Source organism: Lagenorhynchus albirostris, chromosome 1 (assembly GCF_949774975.1).
Source record: "Lagenorhynchus albirostris chromosome 1, mLagAlb1.1, whole genome shotgun sequence".
Taxonomy (NCBI): domain Eukaryota; kingdom Metazoa; phylum Chordata; class Mammalia; order Artiodactyla; family Delphinidae; genus Lagenorhynchus; species Lagenorhynchus albirostris.
In genome coordinates this window covers 125,479,591-125,498,110 of record NC_083095.1, presented here as the reverse complement: position 1 = coordinate 125,498,110, position 18,520 = coordinate 125,479,591, and the positions used below count along the sequence as shown (strand labels likewise).

General features: G+C 41.8%; 1 protein-coding gene across 5 annotated transcripts in view; it reads right to left on the bottom strand.

Annotated features, from left to right (window-relative positions):
- IQCH (IQ motif containing H) overlaps window positions 1-18,520 on the bottom strand; it is a 207,446-nt gene that overhangs the window by 50,448 nt on the left and 138,478 nt on the right. For all 5 annotated transcript variants that reach the window (XM_060152775.1, XM_060152785.1, XM_060152796.1 and 2 more), the window contains 2 exons: window positions 4,403-4,523; window positions 182-468 (listed from right to left, as the gene is read on the bottom strand). In XM_060152775.1, coding sequence (XP_060008758.1) covers window positions 182-468; window positions 4,403-4,523 — 408 coding nt within the window. The remainder of the gene's footprint in view (window positions 1-181; window positions 469-4,402; window positions 4,524-18,520) is intronic.

Genomic DNA, 18,520 nt, shown 5'->3' with positions numbered 1-18,520 from the left:
TACAGACATAAAGCATGGTCTCACCCAAATTGCCATGGACCATGTAAACGCTGAATTTACAGTCAGCTCATCAGAAGAGCAGTGAATCTTAGAAGCTCCCTCACGGTCCCTGTTGCATAGGCATGGACGGTGTGGAGTCTTTACATATTTCAGTATTTCATACGGCATCAAGTCGACTTACCTGCTGCTCCATGGTCCTTGGATCAATAAAAGTCACCAGGTTGATGGAAAAGTAACCAATCACATGTTTCATTTTACAAGCATTTCCAATTTGAAGGCACAAAGAACTGAGAACTTGGGGATCCAATGAGGTCTGAGGCATAGTGGTCCCAGAGGAGATGAAGGGGCCTTCGGCATGAAACTGGTCCCCTGTTGACAGTATCCTGATTCCCCCATTGGGTTCTATCAGCATGTCCACTGTCAGGTTGGTGACGCTCTCTGAAGGTGGGTATGCTTCGATCACGCCTCCTGGGGGGAAAAGCATGGGTAGGTGAAAGGACGAGCTCACGTGGACAGTGCCCATTAGAGCAAGAGGAAAGAGCCCAGTCTTTGGCAGAGGGACTCAGGCTCAGAGCCTGCATCTGCCATGTCTTGTGAGACTTTGGGCAAGTGGTTTCAATTCTCTGAACTTCCTTTCCCTCATTTTTAAAATGGGCATAATAAGACCTACCTCAGCAGACTGTTGTGAATCTTCGTGATACTGTGTCTATAGTATTTAGCCCAATACTTGGTGTATAGTAGGACTCAATGAATGGTAGTTGTTGTGTTTTTTTTTTTTTTTTGCTGTACGTAGGCCTGTCACTGTTGTGGCCTCTCCCGTTGCGGAGCACAGGCTCTGGACGCGCAGGCTCAGCGGCCATGGCTCACGGGCGCAGCCGCTCCGCGGCATGTGGGATCTTCCCGGACCGGGGCATGAACCCATGTCCCCCGCATCGGCAGGCGGACTCTCAACCACTGCACCACCAGGGAAGCCCTGAATGGTAGTTTTGATCGTAACTAGGAAGACACTGTAAAGATCATCAAGCCTATGCCCATTCAGTACATGAACAATGAACCTGAGGACTATAGCAAATCCCTCAGGGGGAATTAACTGCCCATAGTCCACAGTTTGTACCTTGATGACCACTGTGCTTTCTGTTCAACTTCACTGCTTTTTGAAATTTTGACAGGTTAGGGTTTTTATCGGGCATAAGAGAACGCTGACCATTATGTCAGCCAAAGGACTTCTATATATAGCTGGTTGTTTTAAAATATAGAGCAGGAGATGCTGCCATTCTTGAAGATCAGGCAAGCTTGCTCCGTGCTGATAATGGGAGCTTCATAATTTATCTTGTTTTACCTTTTGCTCTGAATAACAAAAATCATAGAGGCAAATTTGATGTTCATAGCAACAAATTAGCCCTGGATAAATTTGTGGCCCAGCTCATTGGTGTCCACGAAATTCACATGGCCCTATTTTCTATTTTTAGGCCTAGCTTGTAAATCTTACTGTATATATCCCTTTTATAGAAAAAACTTTAAATATTATTTGTGAAGAATCAGATAACATAATTTAAAAGTAAAAACAATTAAGTGTTCCTAGACAAGGCAGCCTCTGAAGCCTGACAGTATTAAGATAAACTTGGCCTGTATTTCAGGAATTTGCGGGGAGGTGACCTCTGCTCACAGGCTTTGAACAGCATAGATGGTTAAATCCTGAAATTTTAACAATTCTCAAATGCAGCCATCTGTTACTTTATACAAAAGGCACTTTCTTTAAATGTCTATAAATGTGGTTGGAGCTGGTCCTAAAGAAAACTGAGTTTCAGAAGGAAAACTGATTTATCTTTTTGGTTGGTTTGAGATGTGCTTTTCTTTAAATGAGGTTCCTAGTGTGTGCTGTACCCAAATACCGGTTGCCGGGGATTTAGCAAGGTAAAGGTAACAAAACAGCAATGACACAATGCACAAGAAAAAGCAAAAAAACCTATTGAGTCTCTGATTCAGAAAACTTTGTGGCTTTAGCTATCACCTACATTTTGAAAGATGGTGCTTCAGTGAAAACACATTGTCCTTTACAGTTACAAGATTATTTTACTTCAAAGTAGCTTATTTGTATTGTCTTCTCAGCAATAGAACCATGGTTTTTTCACCGTTAATTTTTTCCTTTCGAAGCAATTAATTCCTCTTTTAAAAATGTATTGCCTTTGATATAATCCTATGACAATGTAGAAATCAAATCTATAGCACACTTTGTGACCATAAGCACACTTCAGAGAGTAGAAATGAAACAGGCAATAGGGGAAGATGGCAGGAGATGGTGGCCTAAGGGTCAGGAAACCTGGGGGAAGGCCTCTCTCAGCCAGTGAGCATTTTATGCAGGGCCTGCTGTACACACTGGGCTCAGAGCCCGCAGAGGTTTGAAAACACATGACTTACCAGTACTGGATTTTTGAGACATGCTAAAATTGTAGGATCTTAACTGTGTTCGCATTCACCACGAATTTGTTGTGTGATTTTGCCCTAGTCACTTCCTAGCTTTAAGCCTCTTTCTTTTTCTATAAAATTGGCTCAATAAAGCTTGTTCTGCCTCCCATAAATAAGCACTGTGATTACAACACGACTGAGAGAGAGGAAGAAAGGATAGAGATGAAGGAGGTTGAGGCAAAGCCTAAGCTTGTGGTTATACAGCTCAGGTGAGACAGTGGCTGGGAATACCCTTTCTAATCTACAAAGCTCCCATGAAAATAATAGATTAGAGGAAGGTTTGCAGACTGACTTTATAAGATCTGGAAACTTCCTAACATCCTGTCCTGTATGGACCTGAGATCTTCATGGTCTTCCCCTCCTAACTTAAAAAAATCCTTTATTCTTAACCATTTTTTATTACATGTACCTTATTTTCTTCCATTAATGCATGGGGTTGACTCTTTTAGCTTTACTTTTCTGGCAGTGGGTGCATGTGGAAATTTGTAGAATCACAGAAATTTAGATTTGAGAAGACATTAGAGATTGTGCATTATAACTGCCCCCCACCCCGCGCTTCTCCCTGCACCAGTGAAGAATCCTTTTTCAGCATTCTTGTTAGATGGTGGGCCATCCGACGCCTTGCTTAAATAATTCATTAACAGAGTGTTTACTATGCCCTTCCACCCCACTCTGCCTTGCAGTATATTCCAACGCCCAACAGATCTGTCATTTCCCATGCGATCTCATACCTTGAGCTAGGAGGTATTCCTTGGTAAATATACCCATTGGCTCTGGCCAAGACTCCTGGGGCAGCACAGGGGTAGCCTTTTATTGGCTCTGCTACGTAATCACAGAGTGATTCGGGGTGAGTTACTTAATCTTTTGTACCTCAGTTTCCTCCTCTATAAAGCAAGGGTGATAATGCTACCCACCTCATAGGCCTGTTGGGAGGATCAAAGAAATTAATACAGGTGTACTTAGAATAGAGTCTAGCACATAGTAAGCACCGGCTGTGCTTGTTATGTCATCTTCACTGTGCTATTCTCACCACTGGGTTGTTGCTGCTGCTGTTGTTAGCATCTGATATAATATTATTATAACACTATTATATATTCATGTTAATATATTATCATCGTTTGACAGTGGTAAAGAGTGGAAAGATATCTTCTGTGGTCTGTATCCTAGCCTTCTCTTATAACTCATGTGGGTACGCATATAGGAATATCTGCCTTACACTGTAACCTTCTGGAGAGTGAGGGGCAGTGTGTGGCCGTGCCTCGGTGTAGCACTCCCACAGGACCTCTCCAACTGGGGATAAGCAGCATTTGCTCCATTCATTCCCTCATCCACTGACCTCTTAATGTCATTGGAAAATTGAGGAGAAGTCAAGAGGAGGAGGATGAAAGAAACAGAGGCTGACTTTGCTCCAGGACTGCAGAGGATCTTATTTACAAAGTCTACCTTCAGAACTGGAAGTGAGACCATTTCTGCTCTCCTAGAAAATGGAAGGAGAAACTAACATTTCTTAAAGACTTTATTTTGAGTCAGGCTCCACGGAAGGAACTTTCATATCTGTATTTCATTGAATCCTCCCAAAAACCCTGTGAAGTAGGTGAGGAAACTGGGCCCCTGAGGGTTTAAGAACCTACCTCAAGGTCAAGGATGAGATCCAAGCCCAGGTCATCTGATTCCAAAGCCTACTTCTCAGGAGAAGTCAGAATCTTGAGCTATGCATGGCATGCTTGGTATGCTCAGTTCCTGCTTACTTAAGAGGCTGAGTGCAAGATAAATATTTAGGCAAAGCTTAAAAGAGAAAGAAAGTCTGCTTGTAGGAGCACTTTTCTAAACCAACACAAGAGTTGCAAGGTATTCAAGTTGGCCCCAGGTTGACTCAAAACTAGAATTCAAGGTTGTGCAGACTAATCCTCAATAGAAGCTTTACAGTCTTATTTACCTTGACTGAGAAATGTTTGGAGGAATTTCCTCCATGTCGGGAACCGTTTCTCATTGACTGGCTGTGCGTGCTGTGCTAAAACGCCCGCCAGCTCCTCGGAGATCTTCACCAAAGCTGGCTCCTGCAGAAACAAATTAAATAGAACCACAAGCAATTTTACTACAGAAATGAAAACTGCTTGTGGAGTGATTAAAAACCAGGCCTCCAACAGGCAAAAAAAATGTGGTTACTGTTTACCCAGAGTCAGAAAGCCATTTTGAAAATATTCTCTATTTTTCCAGCCATTTCAATTTTCATATTTCAAAGTGACTTGGCCCCTAAATATTGCTGCTAATCGTGCCTGTTGTCTCCAAAAGGCAGCCTTCTGTCTGGGCATCAGGTAACCCCAGTTTCAGACCCACAGCAGCCTGACCAATGGCATGTCCTCGGGCACTGTGCCTCCCTACTCTGGGCATCAGTTTCCCATTGTGTAAAAGGTGGGGTTCACTACCTTCTCCCTAAGGTCCTTCAGAATGGAATTTTTTTTTTCATTGAAAAAGATTTTATTGATGTATAGTTGACTTACAATGTGTTAATTTCTTCTGTAGAGCAAAGTGACTCAGTTATACATGTATTTATATTCTTTTCCAGTATGGTTTGTCACAGGATATTGAATATAGTTCCCTGTGCTCTACAGTAGGACCTTGTTGTTTATTCATCCTATATATAATAGTTTGCCTCTGCTCCTCCTAATTTCCCATTCCTTCCCTTCCCTACCCACCCTCCCTCTTGGCAACCCAGATGGGAATGTTTTTTACACTATGACCCTAACAGAGCTAATCTTGGGAGAGATCATGGAGTTGGCAGGGTCTTTCTTGGGCACCTTCATCTCTTTACGCTGTGCCCATTCCCCCTGGTTGGGGGGCCTCCACGTAACTCTGGTATCAAAGCCTTAAACCACGGCTGACCCTGTAGAGGTGGGATTTTAGGAGGGGGCAGGTTGGAAGAGTGAGATGGGGAGGGGGGCTGGCTTCAGTCACCTGATGTGCCCCACTAGGTCATAGCCTCATCTGCCTAGATGTGAGGCTGGCCCCACGTCATTGTACAGCAACCCCAAACTACAGAGCATCCTGTCAAAATGAAAACAGTAGGAAACCCTCTGATGAATAAGAAACCTGGCTTTTTGACATGAAAAGACTCGGTTTGTCGGGACATTTTGGTTTTGTTTTTTTTTTGGAAAGCCTTAGACTATCTTAAATTTTTTAGATAGAAGCCACCTCTTCAGATATTTTTCCTCTCAGAAGAAGAGCAGGGCACTAGACACGAAACATTTGATGGGCAGGATTCATATTCAAAATATAGGACATTGACGAGAAAACTCAGGCTTGCTTTGGGTTGCTGGGGAACTTTCTAATCTTTGAGTGAACATCAGTATTTGGAAGAATCAGAAAAGAATCAGCTTTGGCGAGTGGGGCAGGAAGGAATCTTAGAAATCATCTGTACAGCTATTTATTTTCAATTTCCCTGCCTTTAAAAAGTGACTGTCCTCCCCCCTCCCCTAGCTCCTTGCATCTGATTCATTCTGGGTCCCGTACCCTCTGAAAATCTACAATAGAAGACAAATAAATATCTGAGAGTACACGCTAGGCAGGTCCCAGTCACCTGAATAATTTCTGAAATATCCAGAAAATCCTGGTGGTAGAGTCTCATTAGTTAGCTTAGTAAGTGCTTGACGTACAAAACAAAAATGCCATGAGGAAGGGAGAGTGCCGCCGCCCACCCTTGTTCAGGGTGGCTCTCTGCACAGTTGGGGGTCGTGAAGAAGGGCTGGGGAAGCCAGCTTACACAAGGAGCCTCTACCTTGGGAGTTAATAGGCAGGGAAGTTGCTGTCAAAGCCCGAGCACTTTGTATCCTGCACAGTTTACATCTTCTCTGCTCTTTACTGTACATTACCTCATCTCCCCAAGGCCCTGCATCTAAACCAGAAACAAGCACACAAAACATGCAGTTCCAACAACCTGGACCCCCCTTCTTGGTTCCTTCTTTGAGCACTGTCCTCCACACCCATCTTTCTTTTTGTTTTACACTTGTTTCAGTTAAAACCATCCTACTCTATCGAAAGAGACCAATTGTCTATGATTCATGCAGTGCCCCAAAGCTGGGACGATGAAGCACGTCTGTAGGTTCCCACCCTGCTTGGGAAACTAAATGTCAAGGAAGGAACCTATGCAGGGCAGGCCCTCTACCAGGACAGCGGGGACTTCCTTTTGTTCTGCCCTGATTAAAGGGCCCTTTCTGCCCTGTTTCTGAAAGGTGTTGAACCATCTACCCAGTGATCTGCTATCTGCTATCACATCAAGTCAGTTCAAGAGAAGTAATTCATTTATTCATTCATTCATGCAGAAAATGACAGGTACTTAGAGTAGTCAGAATCACTGAGACAGACAGTGGAATGGTAGTTGTCAGGGGGAGGGGGAATGGGGAGTTAGTGTTTGATGGGTACAGGGTTTCAGTTTTATAAGATGAAAAGAGTTATGGAGATGGACGGTGGTGATGGTTGCACAACATTATGAGTGTATTTAATACCTTTGAACTGTAGACTTAAAAATGGTTAAGATGGTAAATTTTATGTTATGGGTATTTTACCACAATAAAAAAAATCGAGGAAAAAAATTACAGAATGTCAGGCCTAACTGAACTAAGGAGAAAGAGTGTTTATGTGTTGGGGTGCGGGGAGACTAGAGATGGAGGTGAGATAATGAAGGAGTGTGTGAAAGCTTTGCCACTAAGTCTTGAAACTAGATCTCTATCTGTTTAAGGATTAAGTCAAAACTCCTCAGTACGACACCCAAAGGCCCTCTGTGACCTGGCCTCTGATTCCTAATGTAGCCTCACTTCTCTCCTTTCTGGCTTTCAGTCTTGCCCCAAACTGCCCTGGTTCAATGTCTTTCCTCCGCCTTCCTTCCCCCCCTTCCTCACCTAGCTGACTGCTCCTCACCCTCTCTGAGTTAGTTCCAGTCATTCCTCCCCCAGGAAGCCTTCTCTGCCATCCCTGTGGGGTATCCTTTCCCCATGCTCTCCAGCCCCCTGGGGGCTCCTTAATGGCGTGGTCAGTGGCTTTGAGGTCAGGCTCCCCAGCGCTCAGCACAGGGAACACTCAATATTTGTGGACTGAGTCGTGGCGGTGATAAACACAGGGACTCAGCCCCAAAGAGCTGAAGTTACAGAATAAGGGAAAATGTGAAACCTTGCAACAGGCTCCCTCCTTGCTGCCCAGGGACCACCTTGGGGGATGACTACTTAAGAAGCACCAATTCTTCCTGGGTGGATTTTATGAGATTCCCGGCCTCTGAGGGGCACTGGAAAGATAAATAAGGTGACATTTATGAAGTGTCACCTCTGATGCAACATGCTATATGAAGGCCAGTAATTAACTTGTGAGGCTGTAGCTTGCAAGAGGCATCTGGACACTGTGTCAGGCTGCCCTGCTTACAAAGCCAGCCATTCTGCCTTGATCTACAGCATTTGTGCTGCGTACAAAGCCATAGCAAGGGGGTAAATTTCCTAGAGGAAAGTCTGCTGTGGAAATTGTGTCCCATCATGAGAAGTACAGGGCCGAAGGCACTTGCAGGGTGACATTCGATAGGGGATGCTGGGGCACACAGAGGCAGCTTGGGGCCACGAGGAACTCTCTAAGAAAAAGATACGCAGAGAAATAATGGGGTGGGAGGTATTAACTGTTCAAGTTATTTCTTTATTTTGAAAGCATCTGATAGGAAATAGAAGGATTATACTAAGAATGGCCTTAGTTCCAATGAAGAGACATCAGATGCAAGTTCTCAGCTTGGGGGGAGTTTCTGTTCTCTAGTGTCTATCATTTTGCATAGTTCAAACACAATTACCACAACTTTAAGGGCAGATGCTGATAACGGAAGATCTGTAGCTATTTGGGCTTATTCTGTTCAGAGTAAGCTTAAGTACACATTGATGCACACAGACACAGATGTACAAAACCGTGCCACACAAACCCCCAAATTCATGTGACTCATCAGAACCGTATTCATAAAATACTTCCTCTTGTCACAGCAGGCTCACATTCATTATCTCCTTTGGTCCTGACACCACCACTCTGAGGTGGGCCAGCACAGGATTATTTCCCCTGCTCTACAAATGGCAAGTAGAGGCCCCTGGAGTGAGGAGGCTTGTGTAAGACCACTGGCTGAGTTGTCAGATTCTGTTATTGGGTGATTTTCAACACGTGACTGAAGACAGAAAACAACGGAGTTGGGGGAACCATTGCTAGTTTGCCTTCTTCCCCACTGCTTTTCACCCTTGCAAAGTGTGTGTGTGTGTGTGTGTGTGTGTGTAGAATATCTGTTACAAGCCAGCAACCGGGGCACAGATTCTCTATCTTACGTACTTATGAAATGAGTAGTTCAATGAGGCACATCAAGGTGATAGACTACTACTGGTTAGTGTTTCAGAGAGTTTATCATCCACATGGAGCAGATCGTTTAGAGCTAACAACTCTGGAGGTGTGGAAAGGAAAGCTTAGACCTCATGGGTGATAAACAAATGTTAGAAAAATACCCTTCACTTTTTGAAAAAAATCAATTCCAGATCTTCATTCCATTATGATTGCACTGGCTCTGGCAATGCACATTAGCTGCTGGCCTTTGTGGAGCTAATAGCTCTAGAGCAATTCCCATCCAGGAGGAACCTGAGCTGCATCTGTGCCACTGCATAGCCTTGTCACCCAGTATCCATATTTACCCCTCAGAGTGCATCAGTGATAGTCATGACCTTGGAGTGTCCCAAGATAACTGCAGGGCCTCCATCAGCCTGACCAATGCATCCTAGAGATTCTTGTCTATCAAGCATGGACTTTGCCTCTCAGCTCTCTCTCTTTTTTCTATCAAGAAAGTATAAATTTGAAGGAAGAGATATTTGACTGAAAGAAATTCAGGATATCTCAGGGGAAGCCGCTAGCATATCCAATTTAATATTGCCCTCAATGACTAAAGCTACTTCAAGCTCCAGAGAGGTAACTTTCCCAAGTAAATTCTAAGTGTGTGTGTGTGTGTGTGTGTGTGTGTGTGTGTGAGCGTGTGTTGGGGAGGATGAGCAAGGAGGAAGAAAGAATACAAATTAGATGCTCTAAATATCAATCTCACCAATACTCCTTTTATTTCAGAAGCTTCTTTGCTGGATCGGCAGTGGTGAATTTAGTAAAGTAACTTCTCGGCTAATCACCTCCAATCTCTCACATCAGACATTGGTGTTGTTCAAAAGAGAAACCAAGGGACCTACCTAGATGATTCTGCTTTATAGAGTCTTCTGATATCCCTAAATGGAGGAATAGGGACAAAAGGGCAAGACAATCACTTGAAAAACTAAGCAAGAATGTCAGTGTTGAAAGAGGCCATGTGGAACATCTAAGACAAATGCCTCGTGTAACAGAAGAGGGGATGGCGCCTATACACTCATACAGCGAGACCACAGGAGCTCTCTGGCTGCCTCTGGTTCTGGGGTGAGTGGTTTCCACCACCCCTGCTGCCTCTTTCAAAGGGAAAGTGTGGGTTCCAGGATTTGAAAGGCTAGCGGCACAGAGATGGAGAGAAGGGAGGGATTCCGAATTTGAGGGTGAATTTAGGAAGGTTACTTTGCTTGCACAGGACACTTTTTACCACTATAGTTATTTTTTAGGTAAAACAATAGCGCTCTCTTGTTGAAAGCTTACCATGTGGTAGGTCTGTGCCAGGGATTTTATATTTATTATCTCAAAGCCAGTCTCTGAAGTAGTAATTATCATCTCCATTCCATGTCACACACCCATGAAGTAGCAAACTGGGATTCAAATCTAGTTGCTACCAGTATGCCATAGTGCGATGAGATCTGGGTCTGTAACTGCCATCAGTGGGCATTGATGGTCCATCTGGGTCAGATTTAGATCATCCACATGTGATGCTAAGTCTGTGCTGTCAAATTTATGACAAATGGTAGAATGGACATCTGTTGTTGTCTGCCTAGCATCTTTGTCCCCTCGTTCCAGGTAATGATATACCCAACTTCCTTTCAGCAACTGTCCCTACCCCATTCTTAGCTATGCAAGATTTGAGAGTGACTCCACGCTTAGCTCCAGGGATGGGCCCCTGGTTAGCAAAGCCATCCCCTGGCCACAGTGATTGGTTCAGGAGGGGCACATGACCCAATTAGGCTAATCAAGTGTTAGGAAATACTTGCTGGGGGTGTTAGGAAACACTTGCTGGGGCCTTCTGAGAAAGAAGCTTTTATGCTCTTCTGAGAATGCTGCCTGGTGAGATGTTCTCTCTTCCTATTACCTTGACCGGGGACAAGCTCTAGGAGCTACTTGACCAAGGACAAGCTCCAGGAGCCACTGGCAGCCATCTAGCGACCCTGGGGACAGCCAGCCTTAGGATGGAGCAGACATTATACACAGTACGGAGGAGATGGAAAGTAACTGGGTCCTTAGTGATACTGAGCCACTGGATTAAGCCTTGTCTGATGCCAGAGCCAATCTCTGGATTTTCAGTTAGCTGATAATAATAAATTCTGCTTATTTTTTATGTTTATTTTTTAAAATTCTCTTTATTTTTAAAGTCATTTTGAGTTGGACTTTGTGTTATTGAATATTAAACATTTTAAACTGATAACAGAGGCTGGGCCAAACCGTGTATCCACAGTCCATGCTGGATGCTTAAGCCAGCAAAGGCTCTGATCACTCTATGCATTGGCTACTCTCATTCTGCAGTCAGTAGTGAGGTTTTCACTCATTCCTTTCCATTAAAATCATTAGCAATCGTCCCTCTTTAGAGTGCAAAAATAGGCTGAGAGGATGAAGAAAAAATGAAAATGTCTTCAGCAAGTCATAAACTACTCTCCACACCTACTTAAAGTTTAAGGACTACCTTAATACTCCATGTTTAATTGTTAATTGAGAGTTGAAAAATCAAAAATGCCAACTTTGCCTTCGATGAGATGGCAAATTATGCTGCCGTAGAAGGTAACATAATGTAAAACAGCCAACATTACCAAGGCACACAAATGCTTTTGGTATGTAAAATTGCTTTGTAAAATATTTGCTCCATCTGCTGAAAGCGGCAAAGACAATTTTCCCTTGATAGCTAATGGCCCATCTTGGCTGTGTGGCAAGTGATTCGCTGCGGTGGCGGCTCTCATTAAACAGAATGGTGAAAATGTGGTATATAATTCCATACTTATGTAGCATTATCCACGCGCTGCTTCTCGAGAAGTCTGTCCCTCATTATCCAGGCCTCCACCTTGCACCAGCGTGCAGGCCTAGCAGTTGATTTGACTCGAGAAGCGTTTTGTCCAACTGAGGCACATATGTTGCGCCTCCATTCCAAAGCTCAGCACAACTGCTTTGCCCCGACCAGAAACGCTAGAGAGGTTCATTCCCTTTCAGCTTTCCAGCTCTTCAACTGCTGTTTCTTTTTTCCCCTCTCCACAGGGGGCCATGATTTTCTTTCTAGGCTCACCCTGTCGCGCTGCATGCTGGGGATTTCAATAGATAAAGATTAAGCATTTCTTGAAATTCTAACTTGAACTTTGCACATACACAAAAGCAGGAAAAACTTCCTGTGGGCCAAAGCGGCCACCATAAAAGCCGGACAGGCACTGCCCTTGGTTCATGGTGTATGTGGTCGTCTGTGATCGCTCTCTTTAAAGGAGTTGTTTACACTATTCTCTGAATTACTTCAACATCTGCTAAAAGAACAATTAAAAATAAATAATCCAGGGTGGTTTAAAAAAAGAAGAATATGTTCATGTTTTGGGAATGATATTAAAAAGTAGTTACAGCAGCAAGTGGTAGATTTTTTTAAAGATATTTTTAATGTTGGACAATGGGTTTAAAGGCAATTATATTAAATATGAGTGACATCAAGTAAAAACATGTGACTGTTTTAAAGATTACACGGTATTTTAAAGCAGAAACCACGCAGTTTAAAAATCAACCATAAATGGTAGTGGCCATAATTATTATTATTGACAACAGGTTTCTTTCTTTCCAGTTAGAGAAATATCGCTGGTTGAGAATACTGCATATGCTGAAAAAGCTCTTTAGTTGAAAATTGAAAGCAAAAGAAAACACATGTGCCCTTTGGACTTGATTTTTCATCCAAGTAGTGGGGAGTGGGGTGAATTTGTCGACTGAAATGGGAGACTATCAGGAGGATTTATATTTTAATTTTATACAAAATAAATGGGCAAGCATCTGCCTTTCTTAATCGGAGTCTGTACCTTCTTTGATATTTCCATGTGTACAGAGGTATATACTTGAGGTGGATGTGATAGCATTATATATTTAGTATTGTTGTTTTTTCTACAGACCATGCTTATTAAAATACCAGGGTAGTAAATCGGTGAATTCCAAAAGTGAGGATTTTTTGTTTGCTCTGGCAAAATTACACGAAAGTCTGGGTCTTCTCAAGGGCATCCCTCTCTCACCGAGGGGCATGGAGGACAGACGACCAGAAGCAAATGGCGCAGTGGCCGGCAGAGGAGAGTAAAACCCACTCTGAATCTGTTCCAAATATCCGTGCCTGCTCTGTGGCTTGAAGCAGATATTTCCAAAAGAACTCCAATGGGGACTTCCTGTATGTGAAAACATAACCAGTTCTTGTTCCTCTCATCTTTTGCTTTATTCCTTCCTTCCACGCTGTTATCGCGAAAACTGGTAGTTAAATTCAATTGATTCAAAATATTCCGGATCCATATGGCCGCCAACCCTGGAGCTGAGGCGATAGCGCCTCACTGCTGTTCTCAAGCATTTGCCTCTCCCCTAGTCCCCAGATGGTGGGAGTAACATTTAAACCTCCTTTTCTCTGCCTTGTACAATAGACCTTGGCACCATTTCAACTGTTTACTCCGGTAATTAACAGCTCTGATACCACAACAATTACAACTCCTATACTCTCACCACAATAATGCTATGAATTAGTGAGAGCTAATGGCTGGAAGGTAGAGGGTTTCCAGACTGTGAGATCTGTGCATTTTTAGAATAAAATAAAAGGTACAAACAGCATGCTTGCAGTAGACAATGATTACCTAGTAATTAGTTTACACAAAGCTTCCTATTTAATGGCAAAACGCTGTAATTAACGTGTGACAGAAAATCAAAGGGTACTTTGTAAGCATATGAAAAATTAACACTGCAGGCCCATAGCTTTATGTACTGATTAGAAGCATATTAAATCAATAGGACACACAAACCAACAGCTTGTATAGCTGATTATTATAGGTCCTCAGAAGGGGAACCCAGCTTTCATTTAACTTGGGGAGGCAATTTTCCTTCTCCTATCATCTTCCTCAGGCACAGAGAAGCACCTCACACCCAACCCTGGCAGCTTCATGAAAACAGCCATTGAACTGGAAGAAAACATTCTAAGTCATTTTCAGAGATAAGGAAAAATATGTAAATGACTAAGACTTTCCAATGATTGCGGTGACGTGCTGCTACACTAATTAGAAAAGACATCAACTGGAACCGGAAAATGAAGCAACCGGGTCTCAATCTTGTGGTCAGAAAAATGTCTACTTTATCAGGTCAGTGCCTTTTTATACAACATGTAGGAAGTTTAAATAACTGGAATTATTTTCTGTTTTCAAATTATAAGAAACCAGGCTGCTTTCATGGTTTATTCTTTTAAAGGCATTATCTGGGTAAATCATTGGGTAGGCACAACTTGGTCAACATTTTGTATCCACAACAGCCACAATCCTATGTAATGATAATCGATGCATAGAACAATGTTCTGGACGCCTACAAGATGCTACAGGACCTTCTGAATCACCATAAAAAGATTAAGTTGTATGTACTTGTTCAATATTACCTACAATTTAACTGTAATGCAATTTTATGGTAATATTAATAACAAGTAGCATTTCTTGAAGTCTTATGTGCTAAGTACATTGGTAGCCAACCCACAAAGGTTATCTCATTTAATTCTCACTACCTCCCCAGGAGACAGTTAACTAATATTACTTCTCTTTACAGTTGAAGCGATAGAGACCTGGAGAGCTGAAGTGACTTGCCCATGGTTCCCCCCGAGTAACCTCTGTGCGCCTAGGCTATGGAACCCACGAAGCCAGGCCACCTCCTACTTATCCTGAATGTTCAATTATTCATACTAGCCTATTCCAGACCTCATTTTGCTTCAGAGGAAGTTTACATGTCAACCTGGAACAGGAGACTAAATGCAAACAAACAAAATATGTGATTGCTTATCCAAAAAACAGGGTTTTAAAAACTCACTATATTTTTAATGCTGTGTCTGATTGTGAAGATAGGCTACTTACTCTAAGCTCTGTGAGAATTTACAGGTTCACTAAAATGATCTTGCTAGTGTACTAAGTTGAGAAAGGCATTGAAAATTTGTCACCTCCATGAACGATCAAAGGGTGATATCTAAAACTCACTCTCCTCACCCATGCACATAAGTAGGTACGTGAGGCAGTTAGGTTGCAAAGCCAAATCCTACAGACCCCCCAACAGGGCCTCTTCTCTGAAACTATGAGGTGTGTGTACCGATGGCCCTCTTACATCTCAGCCTGCTGGCAACAGGACAGCAGCTCTCCTTTCAGACAGGAAAGGGAAGAAATTTGAGAGCAATAGCTGTGGGACGTTTGTGTTTCCCGCAAGTCTCTGTAGAAAGCAGACAATATGCCACAAGGGCAGCAGGCCACAACGGCAGGGACCTGAGGGAGAACACTAAGGCTTTCAAACAACGGGTCTTTTCTAAATGGATTCAGCTCAGTGTGGCAACGGCACGGGGCCAGGCGGAGTGGATGTGTGTTCCAAACTAGGTGCGGATCATTTATTAGCTGTGTGAACTTGGGCAAGTCACTGCACTTCCCAAGCATCAATTTCTCCATCGGTAAACAGAGTGACAATACCTTCCGTGTCAAAGTGGTGTGGAAGTAAATGAGTAAAAACTTCCGTTTTTTTCTGAGATTGAATGAGTCAATTCACATAAAGTACTGAAATGCCAGGATTCCCATGGATACCAAAATCCAAGAATCCTCAAGTCCCATGTATAAAATGGCATTGCACAGTTACCCTCCGTATCTGCGGGTTCCACATCAACCACCCGTGGATCAAATATGCAACGGTACAATTCTATTATTATTATTAAGAAATATGGAGAAATGTCAAGACCTTATAGTGTATTCATGGGTCTACAAAATGCTAAATCTCACGTCTAGGCCAGTATTCTGGCAACTACTCCTCTAAAGCAGTGTCACCAGGCCTCACTACCACCAAGCCAATCTTCTAGGAGCGAGGGAGGGAAATTTTACCCTTTAAAAAAAGAAAGAAAGAAAAAGGCACAAGAAGGACTAGTACCACAACAAATGTCTACTTGGGTCTCCCTACACTGTCTTAGGTGAGAGTATCCAGGAAGGTTTTTTCCCCTACAAGTGTGTCTTTGCTTAAGCCTTTATTCCTACTAAATGAAATCCCCCCGACTGGGGAGTGGGGTCTTTGGAGCATGCACACATGTGTAGATTCATTTGAACCTTAACAAGCATTGAGTACTTAAGTGAGTGAGTTTACTGGAACCTGTTGGCGGACGTAGGTTTTGTTAGCTGGTAGGATGAAGAGAGTAAGGTTGGTACCAAGCCATCATGAAAAAAATGAGAGTTGTGCTGTTTTCATTGTGGCCATCATGTAACATTCTGCTTTTCCTAAAATCACCTACAGGTCAACACTGATTTTTTAAATGTGACTTCAATGTTTTAGCATTTGTTGATTCCATGACTTTGTTTCAAGTCTCAACTGCAACCAAATAACTCTCGTTCTCAATTAGATAGGTAGAAAAAAAGATGATCTTTATATTAGATCCTTGAGTCTACACTGAATCATGCCTACCTCTAAAACCAATATTTACATAAGATGCAAGAGCCTCTCAAAACAGTTCAAACTCCCATAAACAGCACTCTTTTTAATCTGTTGCCTACAACATACCAATGAGAAAAATCATGGTATCATGTCATAAACTGCTATGCAAATGATGCTATTTGTAAGTACTAACATAGTTTAGTGCTTACAGTCATATTCTCATTTCTAATAATTCTCCCAGAATGGAGTCTTTCTCTGGACTCTTATCCTGCAGGATAGTCTTTCATCAAGAAGCTGAAATTTTTAATAACCTGCCAGCATATGTTTTGTATGTGCCAGGCTAGGCTTGATGACACAACATCTTCATTATCAAAAGAAACAGGTCTGCAAACTGTAATAGGACATTAAAACATGCCTGTGCTCATAAAGTAATGTTTTGATGTCTAAATGTGCACCATTATGACGGTCTTCTGGGACAAAAGATAATTCTAATCCTAAATTTTCAATAGCTACACTCAGTGGAAATTGCGGTTCACTTCCACTCTGAATGCAATTTCACTTTGAAGGCAAAAGAATGTCAAAAGTCTCCTACAAAAAAAAAAAAAAAAAAAGCTCTTCAGAACTACTTTATTTTTTATTTTTATTTTTGGCTTCTAACCACACCCTGGCCAAGCACAGGTCTCAGAGTGTAAAAAGATTTCATAATAATGATTTTTCCCTTGTTAAGTTAAAAAAAAGATTTAGACAGATTATTAATTATTCAAAAGTGTCACATTTGACAACAATAATGCCAAATGTATTTGGTGACAATTTAAAACGGTATTGTTTAAAATAATTGAAATTAAATAATATATATTCAGGTTTCTAAATGCAATTCAGCCAAATGCTAATATTTTAAATATTTTTAAAACTTAAAGTCAAACATTTCAAATTTATCATAGTCTAGTGTCAGGAGAATTTTATGAAAATTGGTTTGAAATATTGAGACAGCAAATACTTTGTACATTAACATTTCAGTCTTTTAGATTAAAAAAGTCATACTTTTCATGGTTTAATTGCAACAGTTTTGCTTAAAATTTTTTTTATATAAGATGAAACAAAATCTAGTCCAAGGAGAACACAAGAGAAACCTCTATGGGCCTCAAAATTAAATACATTTTCCCTGTTTTATTTTTTTCTAGAAGAGTAATTCATTTTGGTATCCTTTAAATAATATGTAAAAAGCTGGCCATGACAAGTACTGCATTTAGTCCATTCACTGATGGAGGGGGAGGAAAAGCCCGGAATAGATTATGAGGAGAACAGTAACATTTGTAAAAGGGAACTCTCCCTTCTGACTATTCTCTAGATGTATTCGTCATTTCACTTTCACAAGAATAATGGGGTTCTCTCTTGTGTGCCCCTCCCTTTCTATCACTTGTGTCTTGATTCATATACTCGTATAGTGGGATGCTCAAAGCAGATGCAAATCACTGCAGAGCCCACGACTACAGACATCGGTGGGGAAGGAATCAGTTAAGGGAATCTGCGTCTGAATTTTCCTCATCAGTTATGCTTTCACCAGTAGCTCAGCCAAAACAGAGATTGGGATTAAGAGAAGCCAGGCAAGTCGAGGTCTCTGGATGCAAAATGATGCAACTTTTAGAATGGTGGGGATAATTCATATATGAGGCCATATAAAACTAATTATTAAGCAAGTTTGAAACAGACTAAGAATTTGTACAATTCATCCTTCCATCAATATGTGTGGAAAAATCTGTACACGTCACTCATATGCTAAGAGTTTTTACCTATTCAGTTCTTGCCGGGAGATTTTCTTGCTGGAATGTATTATTTTCTCAACATCTCACAGGCACCAGCAGTTACATAAATTTCCTTGAATTGTCTTCAAAAACATATGACTGCTGACAGAACGCTATTATACATTAGCTTCCAGGTGACAAGCATTCACTAATAGAATTTCTCTCTCATAATAAAATACAACTAGCTTAATAACAACACTTGTTAGAAGCATCTGATCAAGACCCACTTACAGCAAATGATTAGATTTGTAATGTTATTTGAATATGGTAAAAAGATTACTTCCTAATTATCATAATCAATTTGAGGACTTTTAGGGCTCCAAGAAGGAACATTTAAAATAACCTAATCAACCTCATTCACTTTGTATATAAGAACTAAGGCCAAAGAAAGTAAAAAACTTGCCTAAGGTCTCACTGCTGGTAGGTAACGCAGCTGAGTCTAGAAGAAAGTGCCT